At 31.8% G+C, this 14,297-nt stretch overlaps 1 protein-coding gene across 1 annotated transcript; it reads left to right on the top strand.

The window, feature by feature from the left end:
• Positions 1–829: 829 nt before the first annotated feature.
• On the top strand, positions 830–7,114 carry LOC114759576 (uncharacterized). Its single transcript, XM_028948778.1, has 10 exons — positions 830–1,118; positions 1,933–2,010; positions 2,129–2,643; positions 3,467–4,090; positions 4,208–4,362; positions 5,825–6,036; positions 6,129–6,262; positions 6,380–6,681; positions 6,764–6,867; positions 7,047–7,114. Exons 1-10 carry the CDS (start codon positions 830–832, stop codon positions 7,112–7,114), a joined length of 2,481 nt encoding a protein of 826 aa, XP_028804611.1.
• Positions 7,115–14,297: the final 7,183 nt, after the last annotated feature.

Raw genomic sequence — 14,297 nt, 5'->3', positions numbered from 1 at the left:
TTCCATTTTCTCTTGCTTGCTCTTTTATCTCTTAAATATCAATATTATTGCTATCGTCATTTCTTTGTTCCATGTCCTGCATTAATTGATTCTCAGTTCTCAATTTTTGCTCTTGCTATTTCCAAACCAGTTTTTATTTATGGCATATCGAAATAAACTCCTCTTATGTTTAATGTTGTTATAATATTTTTTTTTAATTTTTCAATATTATTTGCTGCCTATTAGTGAAGTTTTACATTGATAATCGTTGTCATTGTTGAGAATAATTTACTGCCACTTTTCAATTTTCTTTTTCTTTCTCCTTTTAGTTCGAATCATTGCACAATTACTTCTTTATTAGTTTGCTTTTGAATGAATTATCCTTAATCTTCAAACGAATATGAGGCCAATGCGTAGGAACAAACAGCTATGCACATTAACGTGAAGGATTTAGGGCTTTAGTTCAATCCCAATTAGAATATTTACTGGTGCTTTTCATTGATATTTAAACATCCCACTGGAAAAAAAAGAAGAAAAAACTAAGTAATGCAGGCACCAACCCATATGCAGAGATTTCAATATTTAGTAACCATATTTTCATGGCCGTACAAGGACATGAATGAAGAACAATCAATATTCACATCTTATAACAATTTATCTAGCAATAATTTCCTATAAATGATTAAATGAGCTGCAGACATATATGACAAGAAAAATTAGTCATATTAGTGTGAAGTGTAAATTCATCAATATCATCTTATTTGTTGGTCCATTGCACATTATTTTATTCTATCTGATATACATTATTGGGACTTCTCAAATAAACTTTGCAGGTATTTTCACTGGCACAATGAATTTTTTGATGCGATCTTCTGCACATGTATCTATAGAACGCGCAAATATTCCCCCTATCCCTGAATCACAAACAGATATATATAGTAGATCAACAACTGGAGCAAGTTTGGAATCCTTTATATCTGAAGATCCATATACACGTTATTCTGCAACTGAAGAGCATGATGGAGAAATGAGTGGAGTTGGAAGTGAAAGTAGCAGCAAGACTGGTCGAAATTCAAAGGATGAGTTATTTAAGCACTCTGACGTCTCAGAAGAAGAAGGATGGATTACAATTCCATATAGTATGTGATCACCATTGACCTTGTTCATGTATTGTTTTCTGATCTTGGCATGAGACCTGAGATTTGGATGTTATTACGAAGACTTGATCTATATCCAAGCCTAGAATTTTTTGTCCATTGGACCTAATAAATTTAAGCTGCGCTTACATGTTCTATAGGTTAACATCAGTTCAGGATAACTATTTTATCATAAATTTCAACCCTTTAAAACACACACACCCACACAAGAGGGCAAAGCTAGATGTTAGACTGAAATCCAACACGTATGGAATATGTTGCCAAAGTTGATTGAATATCATGAATTAGCATGAATAAAATATATTTGGAGTGTTAGATGACACTTGGTCTGCCTAGGCCTATCAAGAGAATTTATTAACTAACTTATTAATTTATACAAAGTACGTTATCATGATTCTAAACATGAAGTAACAGAGAAGCTGTAAAGAATGCTTCTATTTGCATAGTGGTAATTCAGATTCTTGAGTAAAATTTGATAACTAGGTGGAGCAGTTGTGTTTCTCCTTGGTTATAATAATTGCATAAATTGAGATTATTCCAATGTCCCCTTCAATGCCTTTAATGCGTTAAATTTTTTTTGTTGTGTACGTAATGGACTCGTCGCATGAATATAACTATAATTAGAATATGGTTTTTGTTGGCATAATCACATTATGCCCATTATTTCTAGTTATCTTCATTAAAAATACTGAAAAGTAGTTTCTTTTTAAGTTATTACTCTTATACATGACCTTAAAAGGGAGATTGGTTTGAATTTCTTATGTGGTGCTTCTAACTTTCAATATTCTTTTTACAGAGGAAATCCCTGAAAATTGGAACCAGACGTCAGACATAGAATCCCTACGTTATCTTGACCGTTCCTTTCTTTTCCCTGGTAATAGATTCTTTCCTTCTTTAAATACATGAACATGAATATCACTTTTAGAGTGCATGGATTGATCTCTCAGGTGCCATGAAAAATTGACTACACCTAAGTTATACGTATAATTCAGGTGAACAAATTCATATCCTAGCATGCTTGTCTGCATGTAACCAGGATAGTGAGATTATTACTCCATTTAAAATTGCTGCGGTGATGATTAAGAATGGCATCGGCCACAGCTCTGAGGGAGAGCATGAATATGTTGAACATGGAAATAATTTAATATCAAAGGAAGCGGAAATGAGTCCTAGTAGTCAAGAGACAAACTGTGAATCTCTTCTTAGGATGGAGGAGCACAAAAGAAGAACTGAGTCGTTATTGCAAACATTTGAGAATTCTCATTTCTTTATGAGAATTGCTGAATCTGATGAGCCACTTTGGTCCAAAAGAGATGTTTCAGAACAAATTTCCAACTCAACTGAAACAAAAAGTCAAAAGACCTCAACAATTGGAATCAAAGCAGCTGCAATAAAGAAGTCTTCTATTAGTACAATTATTGATAGAGGAAAGTTTGATACAACCATATCTAGTGGAATGGCTAGAAATTCTACTAAATGTTTCGCTCTTCCTAATGGAGACATAGTGGTATGTGCTATAAAACTTATGAAACTATGATAATGCATTTTTTGTTATAGGATTTCTTGTTATTACATTCATGATAGAAATCATGGAAATTGCGATATTTTCTTTTTCCTATCCTTCTTTGGCTGAGAATCACAAACTGTTTGGCCCTATTAGTTATAGGTCTAGGAGCCTAATTAATGTTAGAGTCTCATTTAATTTTAGGAGTTAAATGGCATTCATATTCAGGATGTACTGTATCACCTTGTTTCTTTGCTAGAGGATAAATCCACAAAGATAGGCTAGGTCAACATTTTTCATATGGTGAAGGAACTTTGTTTACTTTCTTCTAGTCTCCTTTGTATTATTTTATTACTATGACCATATTGGTTTATTTTCTTTGTCAACAAGCATATCGTGGATGGAAAAATAATATATTTTATGTTTAGGGTATTGTTTTGCAGATACATTATTTGTCCTTGCTTCTATTAGACTTCAGGGAACCAAGGATAGGATTTTTCTATACTTTGTTCAAATTGTGAGTGAAAGTCATGGAGGATGGTTCTATTAATTATTTCATACTAGATTTCGTTGAATCTAAGCTATGAATTTTTATTTTACGTTTAGCATTAGTCCATCTTTCAGCAGTATTATTTTGTCAACATTTACAACCTCTGCTTTTATAATTTTGTGAAATTTGGCTAGGAAACCTTGTTAGATAAAAAACATGCTTCTTGTACAGCTTGAGAAATTTTGTTTCTAATATGAAAGCCTTGTTGTTCATGATTGGTTGACTTTTTTTTACTGATTACTAATTTGATCTATTTTACTGCTTGGAAGGATGCAGGTTCTTTTACAGGTAAATGTTGGTGTTAATTTTCTTAGAGACCCTTGCATAGAAATTCTCCAATTTGAAAAGTTTGAGGAGAAAATTTTGTCTCCTAAGAACCAGTATAATTCATTTTCTACCAAAAAGCAACCATGTGAAGAACTATTAAAATGGCTACTTCCTTTAGATAATATTACTCCTTCTCCAGCTCGATCCTTGTCACCTCCTCATTTAAGTTCCAATCCAGCAATTGGTATTACTGTTCAGAGATCTAACTATTCAACAGCGTCTGGCTCCCAGCTATTCTCCTTTACCCATTTTAGAAGTTACTCCATGTCATCATTACCTCATAACACAAACTTGCCAACTGCACCTATTAAAGCAGCTAGTTCTAAGCCAAGCTTTGACCTTAATGATTGGGATCCACAGAAGTTTTTAAGAAAGAATGCCAAGGCAGAAGAACTTTTATCTTTTCGAGGTGTCTCATTAGAGAGAGAAAGATTTTCTGTTCAGTGTGGATTAGAAGGCATCTATACACCAGGAAGAAAGTGGAGAAGAAAGATCGAAATAATTCAACCTGTAGAAATTCATTCCTTCCATGCCGACTGCAACTCAGAGGATCTTCTTTGTGTGGAGATTAAGGTGTGAATTGTGTTATAAATTGATCTATTTATTTGATTATTACATTTTCTCTAATAAATCAGGCCAGCATCTTGTTCAACTTTTGCTTTTATCAATATTTTTAAAGTTGTTTGCCAGAATGTTGCTCCAGCACATGTTCCAGATATTGTGATATTTGTAGATGCCATATCACTTGTCTTTGGGGAGGCTACGGACAGCGGAACACCTTCATCATTACCAATTGCATGCATTGAAGCTGGAAACGACCATTCTTTACCAAATCTATCTCTCAGGTTGTATTTTTTGTTTGCATTTATTGTTGTTTATCTTTTTATTTATCAGATGTAATGTTCAACATTGAACGCAACCAAACTTACATGTGTTTGCTATCAACATCAGTAAATAAAAATCTATATGTAGTTTAAATTGGTTTTGTCAATGAAGACTATAGGTTCAGAAAGTAGCTATAATATACTCTTTCATTCAGCTTTTTTTATAGTGAAAATTTAAATTTTTAGTCTTAAGAACTTATTAAGAAATGTGTAACAATTTGGAAAAGTTGTCTTTACTCAATTATATGGTGAAGAATGACAATTAAACAAGCTGACAATGGCCTCATATCAATTTAGGAGGAGCAAGAAACTTGCTTTTTTTTCCTTTTTAGATGGCAAAATAATAATAAAAAGGAGGATAAAACTACAAGGAGGTTGGTATATTTCCTACAAACTGGAGAAACAATGAGCCATAAAGGCTCATAATCACAAAAAAACTATTTAGGTCCTTTGAATATCAGTATTAAAGATTATATAAAAATAGGTATGAGCATCGGAACTAAGAGAAGCCATAAACACAAACATGTCCAAAATAACATGTAAGGAATACTTTGTCATTAAACAGTTCATGTATCCCATTAAAATCATATTTAAATCTTAAAATCTTACACAAAACTTCATTAGCATAAATGTTTGAGAAACTCTTTATTGTTAGCATTTTGGTTGTAAAATGAAGTTGTAGGGCTATGGGATGCAAGAGAACTTACCTATTAGATGTCTCAGTTGTAATTTGGAAAACTGATATTCATTTGTTGATTCATTTTTTATTCTACAAACAACTATAGATAACAAGCACAATACTACTGTTGTGTAAGTTTGTGATTGGCAAAAGACCAATTAACTTTGCTAGTTGAAAGATTTTAATGTATATTTATCCATAAAAATAAGAAAAAATATCATTTTGAAAGAAGTTGTTCAGAGATGCTATTAAAATGCTTAGGGTTTACAAAACAATAAAAAATTGCATGAAGTATTTGACTTAGATATTTTAAACATAGAGGGAAGTAAATAAGGTTATGTAATGAGGCTATTTCCAGGCTAATAATTGGCATCTAGCTTATTATTATTTATAGTCCATTTTAGTTATGTTGAAGAAGTACTTCACTACATACTTTTGATCTTCGTGATTATTGCCTCCTTTTCTTTTTAATCTTTTTTTGGGCTTTTTATCCAAAAACATTTCAAGCCCATTGCATGGATAAAACATCAATGCTAGATATTATAATATACTTAGGAATACCTTATCTTTTTTAATCCAAAAAATGATAGCTCTGTAAGCAAAGATATTGTGTATTCTCTTGAATGTACAAATGTTTCCTCTTTGGTGTTTAAATCCTAATAAAAGAAAGAGACCTAATTAAGGTCCATGCCATTTGGAACTTGATATTGCTAATAAGATTAAACTATCATCTCATTATCACAGGAGAGGGGAAGAACATTCTTTTATACTTAAACCAGCAATTTCTATGTGGAAAAATATAGAGATTCAAGGGAAGAATTCTCAGTCATCAAAGTTTCAATCTGCAAGACTAGCACCAAAATTGAATATTTCCACCAACAATCTTGAAAGAAGAAAAATTGCTATAATTGATGATAAATATGCTATTATGGTATCATGCCGATGCAACTATACAGGTGAGATTTGTCCCCTCACTTTGTTGTGGACTCTAATGAGTGTTAAGAGGTTAATCAATTGTTCTTTTTCCATTGTTTTCTTCTTAAACTAGCATCAAGGTTATTCTTTAAGCATCCAACCAGTTGGCAACCACGTACTTCAAGGGATATTATGATAACTGTTGCATCTGAGATGTCAAGACATTGTCTTGCATCTAATGAAAGAAACTCCCAACTTCCTATCCAGGTCTGTATGCATGCATAACTGTTCAGTATCTCAAATTTGGGACTTTACATTGGAGTTCATTTTTATTTACATGTATTACTTAGTAAATATAATGAGTTGAATGGCCATTGATGTCAGGTTTTAACTCTTGAAGTTTCTAATTTGACATCAGAAGATCTAACTTTAACAGTACTGGCTCCGGCCTCGTTTACTTCACCACCTTCAGTGGTTTCACTTAATTCACCAACCACACCTGTGAGTCCTTTTGTTGGGTTCACAGAATGTTTGGGGAGAGTCAATAGTGAAAGACACGATGGTGAAGAGTGTGAGAAACAAAAAGACAATGACGTACCTCAGACTGATTCCATTAATGATGATATTGTCCCCAACTCTGACTTGATTTGTTCACATCTATGGCTACATAGTAGAGTTCCTTTAGGGTAATATATCATATCTTTTTTTATTACTTTAAAATTTGTGTTTAAAATGATATTGGTCATAACTATTTATGGCCCACAACAGACCTACTCCATCTCAATCTTCAGCCACCATCAAGCTCGAGCTACTTCCATTGATTGATGGTATAATTATACTTGACACTCTACAAATTGAGGTAAAAGAAAAAGGTATACATACTATTCTTTTTTTACTTAATTGCATCCTTGATCTTCCTTAAGAATTCGTACTTCTGTTCAAAGATGTCTTCCATCTCTTTCTAATTGCCATGTTTTTATGCTTTCAAAATGTTGGCTTCCAATCATGATGCAAAATGCTAAATTTCTCTTGTTTATCATGGGTCTAGCAGGTGTTACATATGCCTCTGAGTGCTCACTAAAGGTAAATGCAACTTCCAGCATTTTTTGCGGGGATTAATTTAAATGAGATTTCGGATGGTCTCATTGCCTATCATGTTTTGTTCAAAGTAATAGAAATAGTCTTGATGAATTTCTCTCACTAGTACAAAGTAAGTTCCATTGCTGTAGTATGGTAATGGTGTTGGCAAGTTAATTTCTTTTTTAAAGTCTGACTTCACTTTTTTATTGTAACCATGAGCTTGAAAAGTATTATTGTTACATATCCCTTTAAGGGAAAGAATGTAATGTTAATATATAAGTTTTTTTCCTTATTTTTTTTTTTTTTTGCTCTGGATTGTACTTGTCTAACACTTTGTGAGTGAAAGCAATGAATCTTTTTTTTTGATATCAGTAGTTGCCTTTTTGTTGCATTTTCTATAGATTATCCAACTTTTAACTTGTAAGTTTTCTTGTATTTTGTTGTGATTTCAATTCATCTCGATAACATATGAGAGAGTGCATAATGGTCTGTACTCTATTGAAGCCTCCTTAAGGTTTAAAGATTTCTTATTTCAAGCTCTTTGTTGCTTTTATCTTATTCAAAAGAAATAAATATACAAGTATTACGTTTTCAAAAAAAAATCAAAAGCTTAAATGAGTTGGATTTTAAGAACTTATTTGAGTTTGAGGACTCATATTAGTAATGAGATTTGAATTCATGTCTTTATGAATATATGAACCAACTTTTAATCAATTGAATCAACTTTCATTGGCAAGCAACAATTTTGGATATGTAGATTACAAGTCTTAGCCTCATTTAAGCTAATACCATGATGTTACTTTGGATTTAGCATGGCTTTAAGACTTTGGTCAATAATAAGGAATGATGAACAGCTTTTAAGAAAACTAAAGAACTTGAGTATTTCTTTTTATATCATCCTAATTTTCAAGAGATATATATATATATATATATAATTTATAAATTATTGTGTTTTCTTCACATCAACTTGCAAATCTTTCAGCCTTGTATCGCATAAAATCTTAATAAAAGCACAAAATGTCACATTCAATATAAGAAAATATAATTCTGACAAGAAGATTCAGCTATCAAAATTCATATAAAAATGGATTCAATGCAACAATTACATAAGGAAATGGTAGAAAAGAGAAAAAGGAGAGTCAGAAGATAAGACAAGAAAGGTAGGAAAATAATAGCCATAGGAAAAATTAAAAAACATTCTTTCATGGAAAAGAAAAATCTTAACCACCTCCCTTATTCTATTAGCTACATCATCATTTATCCTTTGCTTCTACAAGCTCAAAGCTTCCATGGCTTTTTCCTCACATGCAAACTTATTCTTAGGTCCTTAATGGAATACAACAATAACATGTATACTTTTAAAAAACCTGAAACATCATTCCTTAAACCCTTTTTAATACACGTTTGGAAGTATTACGGTTCAAGCAATTTACGAAACAAGCCTATAGATTGAAAATTTAAAAGTAAATTCTCAGGTTACTATTCACTAGTTAATTCCAAATTTTCGGTCCAACTTTAAAAAATCATAAGTAATTATAGAAAAATTGTATTGAAATGGTTCAAAATTATATTTGAAGCTCTTTCAATTCTTTGCAAGAAAAAAAAATACAAAACTAGACTTAGCTGTTGCCAATTCATACAGTTCATTCATGAAAATTTACTATTTATTTGGTAAAAACTGTACTTTCCAATTTCTCTGCTTGAACTTTGATTAACCATAACTCTTAGTACACACATCCATTTTAAGTAATCTATCACTTGTTTTAAAGCTCATGATGTTTACTTTAGTGTTACCAAATTTCATGGGTAGATTCTTTCATTTTCCTTCCTTCCATTCTGCCACCATTTCATGGCTCATTTAGGGGTAATTTATCCCCATAACTTGCATTAATAATTCATAATTAATTCTTATCATGCATATTATCATTCCATCCATGTACTAACCAATACATAAATCATCATAGCCAATTTTACATGCCATTGTCATCACATACATCGGTGGCACATCTATAACACATATTGGTATACAAATTATCTAATGCAATATAATAAATTTCTTTAATTCTTTTCCTCTTTTCCTTGCTTCTACCTCATGTATCCTTTGCTTGATCATTATCACGTATTAGGGTTGGTTAAGGGAGGGTGTAATTCAGAAAAATATCAGTAGCAAATAATAACCACGCAGACATACACGGCAAGTTTGGCATTCATAATATGCTTGCAACTTAACATCTTTATAACATAATGACATGTTTGAAAATTATCATGCATTTATCACGAAGCACATAGGACTATAGCATACATTAACATATTCACATTCACAATGCGCATAAGTTTATAAAATCACATAAACGCACAAATATGCCATACATGCAAGCAAAACACCAAAGCATATAAGAATAGGGTAAAGTTTACTACTGTCACATCTTGCAAAAATTAACCCTGGCAATAGGTATGAAAAATTAAGTCGAGGGCCAATATGGAAGGTAGACTGGCTGACAAAGCCACACATGACATAAAATCCGGAGAGGGTCTGAACTAATATTTTTTAAATTATTGGTCCAAGAAGGGCAAAATGGAAAAATTAAAAAAAAATTCCAAAAAATTCCAAAAAAAATGATAAATAGATAAATTAGAGGTTTTGGAACTTCAATGGAGGCTCTAACGATGAAAATGGTATGAAAATATATTGTTATGGAATTTCCTGAAAACAGAGGTTTTTGAAAAAAAAAATAGTGGAAAGTGAGTGAAAATAATTATTATAATTATTTAGAGGCCTCAATAATACTGAAAAAAATATGAAATAATTACCTAAATATTTATTGAAACTTATAAAATTGGTTTTAGGCCCTGGAAGTATACGAAGTTATTTTAGAGAATTTATTTTCAAAAGTCTTACTAACAATGCCCTATCTGGGAAAATTCAAAATAAATAGTTGGAGGTGGAAAAAAATTCTAGAACTTTTTAGAATGCATTATTATATTAAAATAGGATTTTTCATAGAGAAAAAATGTAATTTTGGAGCCTAGAAAAATTATGAAAAGTTACAAGTGAATAGTCACTGATAAGTTTTAATATTGCTTGGAATTAATATTTTATTATTGGGCTAAATTCTTGAGACTTTCCATATCAAAAGTGGGTCCCACATTGGCCCAAGAAAGGCCCAAAAATTTGTGCAAACCTGGCCCAATAATTAAAATGGATTTAGGCCCAATTTTAGTCAAAACATCAGTGGAATATTCTGGAGACTAGACACATGGCATGATCTTAAATTATGGAGTATTTGATGGCAGCCAAGTGGCCTCCCACATGGTAGAAAATCACACCTAAATAGAGGAAGGAAGTTAGATTTTTTTATCTATAAGTGCCCCCTAAATTCCATATAATTCGGCCAAAATAGAGAAGCTAAGGGAAGGTGTTGCCAAACTGAATTCTTAACCTTGGAAGAGAGTTTATAACCATACAAATTGAGAAGGAAGTGTTAGGCTTTGATCAAGGATTGATTGAGGTAAGTTTGAGCTTTGTTTTGGTTAAATTTAAAGCTTGTTTCAAGCGGAAATTTATGACAATATTCCTAGGTCACATGCTGTCCATTTTTGGTTGATATGAAGAATGATTAAGGAAGGATAGAAGCCTTGAAAATGAGTTGAATTTACCATGTTTAATTGATATTTGGGTTGAATTTTGAAAGAAAACCAAGTTAGGGTTTTATCACACCCTATTCAGCCATGACTTGTTGGTAGGAGTTTGTTTTGATGTGTTTTGATGATTCCAATGGGTTTAAAAGGTGTTTTTGTGTAGGAAAACACCAAGAGAAAGTGTTTAAAATCATTGGAATCAAAAATAAATTTTTTGGAACATAACACCTCCTATTCGACCAAGCTTAAATGAAAGGGAAGGAGTATGATTTTGATAAATCTAAATTAATATTTAGATTCTACATGAAAAATTATGTAGGAATGAATTAAGGGATTGACGGAATCAAAGGAGGAATAATTAGGTTAAAAATCAAAGAAAATGAGGAATTAAGAAGGTTTAAGGTTAAATGTTTGTATTTAAGCTTGAATGATTGTTAATATGATTTGTAATTATACTAGAATTGATAGGTTTTGTGAAGAAGAATCAAGGAGAGCATAAACCCCTTAAGAAGGCCAAATTGTTTCAGGTGTAAGAGGTAACATTGAATCTAATTTGATTATTTTCTTGCTTGCTTAATGTGTATGTGTTGCTTGCTTTACCTTGCTATGAAATGATTGATTTATACTATAGTATGGAATGTCCTTTGATGTTTGACATGCTTTGGCCAAATGCATATTGATATGAAATATGAATATGTACGAATTTCATTGATGGAATAATGTGTTATTCATGGAATTGGAATTGATTATTATGCATTGTGACATGTCACATTTTGTAAAGCATGATTAACATGATAATTATGATTCATTGCTATTAAGATTTCTATGAAACCTCATTCCTTTATATTTTCATATTTACCAACTAGGAGTTAGATCAAGCAAGGAGAAAGGAAAGGGATTCACTTGGAGGATGATGGAGTTTATTGTTATTGAAATGATGTTTTGTAATTATATACATTGTTATGTATAATTTTGAACTATGTTGGAGTATTGTATCAATGATTAAGGATGCTCTACCTATGAGCAATTGACAAAAGAATTATGTTTGAGTATGTGTTTTATGATTGGAAAGGTTATATGAAAGGAAAGGAAAAGAGAAACCAAGAATCTCTCGAAAGAGCGATAAAAATTGACTTTTAAAGGTCAAGTTTGACTAACGTGATTTTAAGCAATTGGATGATTCTTGAACTGAAATTTGGCATGCTTATAGATCTCATTTTTAGCTTTAAAACAGGTGATAATTCACTAAATTTGGAGTTCTATACAAAAAGTTATGTCCTTTCAAAATTGGGCATAAATCGTGAAAAATTAAAAAATGACTAAATAAACAATACCACTTTGAACGAAATTTGGGATTGATGCATAAGTTTTGGATGCCAATGAGTATTTTTTCTTCAAAGATCATATCAAGAGCTTTTCATAGAACTTGGAACCATCTCATTTTGATTTTTTTAAGAATTAGTTATGAACTTTTAAAATTTGACCTTTGTAAGGGCTATGATGAATAGCAACCCGAATTGAAGAAATTTTAAAGTTTGAATTTTTTGAACCCAAGGCCATGATGAGCGATTCCAAATGGTTCCAATTGTTATGAAATGATGTATAAAAGTAAGGTGTGATAGGTACCTTATGTCTTTAAACTTTCTTCTTGCTCCTTTTTACTTCCCAACCACCAAGATTGCTTGAATAACCTTGTCATTCCTCTTTCTTGGTGTGTCATGGCCCTAAATTCATAATACACAATAATAACCAATCCATTCATACCCTTTTTAAGTGTTTAACCCATGTTTTAATCTCTTAGCTATTTTCCCCCCATTTTTTTTTCAAAAATTTGGCAACATTTCCCCTTATGAAAATGGCTACTAAATCAACAACAAATTATCATGAAAACTGCCCTACATAGCAACATAAGAGGCATGGAAGCTTTCCTTGATATTTGCTTGAGCTTGTGTGGACTTTCTGTCACTAGAGTTTCCTTTCTCTCTCTTGCAATTTAGGAGCAAAACATTCCCTCCCTAAAGACCTCTCTTGGCCAAAAATGTGAAGGGATGGAGAGGTATTTAAAGTGCTCCTTTTAGCTCTTAACCCTTGAAGTTTCATAAAATTACAAGAGGTATGTGACTAAATCTCAACCCTTCATTTTTTTTCCTTTATTACAAGTGGACAAATCTTAGGCTAAGAGGCTTGTGATCTTGCCAAGTGTAATCAAGATTGACAAGTGATCATGCTTACATCATCAAGCCATGTGTCTTTCATCCAACCATACATGTAATACTTTCTCCTCCCATCTAATCATACACATAATCCCTTGCATGTCCCTTCATTATTTTGGCATTAAAATAGCAATGAAATTAATGGGAAATTCGTGTAAAATGTAGGTCCTACATATTCCTCCACTTATCTTGTCATTCTACACGTATCAAGTACTTGTTTGGGTCCTAATTTACCCGGTATTACTGGAAAATGTTCTGATACTCTTTTCTCATCTTAAATAAGTCCACATATGGTGCCATCTCAGAGGAGCATAGAAGAAAATAATTGACTCTACTGATAGACTACTTAGCCTCGCTGAGTCATTTAGTAGAAATTTTGTTGTATCGGGTAGATAGAAAACTATCTAAAACGTACTTGTACTATGTTTTGATTTTTCTACTGTCCATAAATATCTTCTAGTGACTCAGCATACTGATTCAGAGGTATTATAATTACATAATAAATGCACTTAGTGACTCAACACACTGACTCAGCACCGTAATAAATGTGATATTATCTCTTTGCCTCCTATTTAGGGGACAAAAATTATTTAATATTTGACTAGAATATTTTATTCAATCTAGAGCTCCAAAATTCATCCGTTTATATCATAAAATTTCTTAAATTTTGGAAAAAATCTATGAATTTTTTCAGCCATAACTTAATCCGTAAGTATTTATTTTTTAATTTCTTGTAAAATGCCCTTAAACGGCATAACTAGATTTTAAATATTCTTCAAGCTATACTGCTGATCATCTGGGGATGAGACTAATTTTATAACTTTTTATAGCCTCTTAACTCTTGAATTTCTATTTTTACTTATGTTTCTGAGGCCTCCTTATGGCTCAAACAATTAAATCTAACTATATACCTCAAAATGAGGCATAATTTTAAAATTCATTTAAAGTCAATTCAAGAGTATTTTTATAATTTTTCTTTATATACAGGCATTAACATGTCATTTTCTATTTTTTGAGATTTTTTTTGAAATTTTTGGACATAATTTTCATTTTTGCCTTTTCTGGCTTAAAACTTGGCAAAATAATGATTTTGCCCCTAGCTTGGCTTAACCCCATAATTCATCTCATTGAGGCCTCTAACATAATCTTTGGCCTACATTCATCTCCATTTCTTATTTCTGGGCCTTGAGACTTCATTCGAGTCTCTAACTTCCTCTTTTTTCAGCCATAGAAAACTTTCGATTTGCGTTTTAATCGTTAGGAATCCCTCTATCCCTCCAGGGAACCTTTGAGACTCTTGCCAAAAAGGGGTCTAGTAGCCTTTTCATTTCAAGCTAATTCTAGTACTTCTAAGTTCAAGATTTGGGATG

Source organism: Neltuma alba, unplaced genomic scaffold (assembly GCF_004799145.2).
Source record: "Neltuma alba isolate B1F8T4 unplaced genomic scaffold, ASM479914v2 tig00010867_pilon, whole genome shotgun sequence".
NCBI classification, from domain to species: domain Eukaryota; kingdom Viridiplantae; phylum Streptophyta; class Magnoliopsida; order Fabales; family Fabaceae; genus Neltuma; species Neltuma alba.
Note: the sequence above shows the minus strand (reverse complement) of the source record. Positions and strands in the feature narration are given on the sequence as shown.

What these genes read in the sequence shown, in the direction of transcription:
- LOC114759576 (XM_028948778.1), top strand. Translation starts at nt 830, where the DNA reads ATGAATTTTTTGATGCGATCTTCTGCACATGTATCTATAGAACGCGCA. An exon ending in TTCTTTGTGTGGAGATTAAG is followed by an intron (nt 4,091 to 4,207) that starts GTGTGAATTGTG and finishes GTTGTTTGCCAG; the next exon opens with AATGTTGCTCCAGCACATGT. An exon ending in TTACCAAATCTATCTCTCAG is followed by an intron (nt 4,363 to 5,824) that starts GTTGTATTTTTT and finishes TCATTATCACAG; the next exon opens with GAGAGGGGAAGAACATTCTT.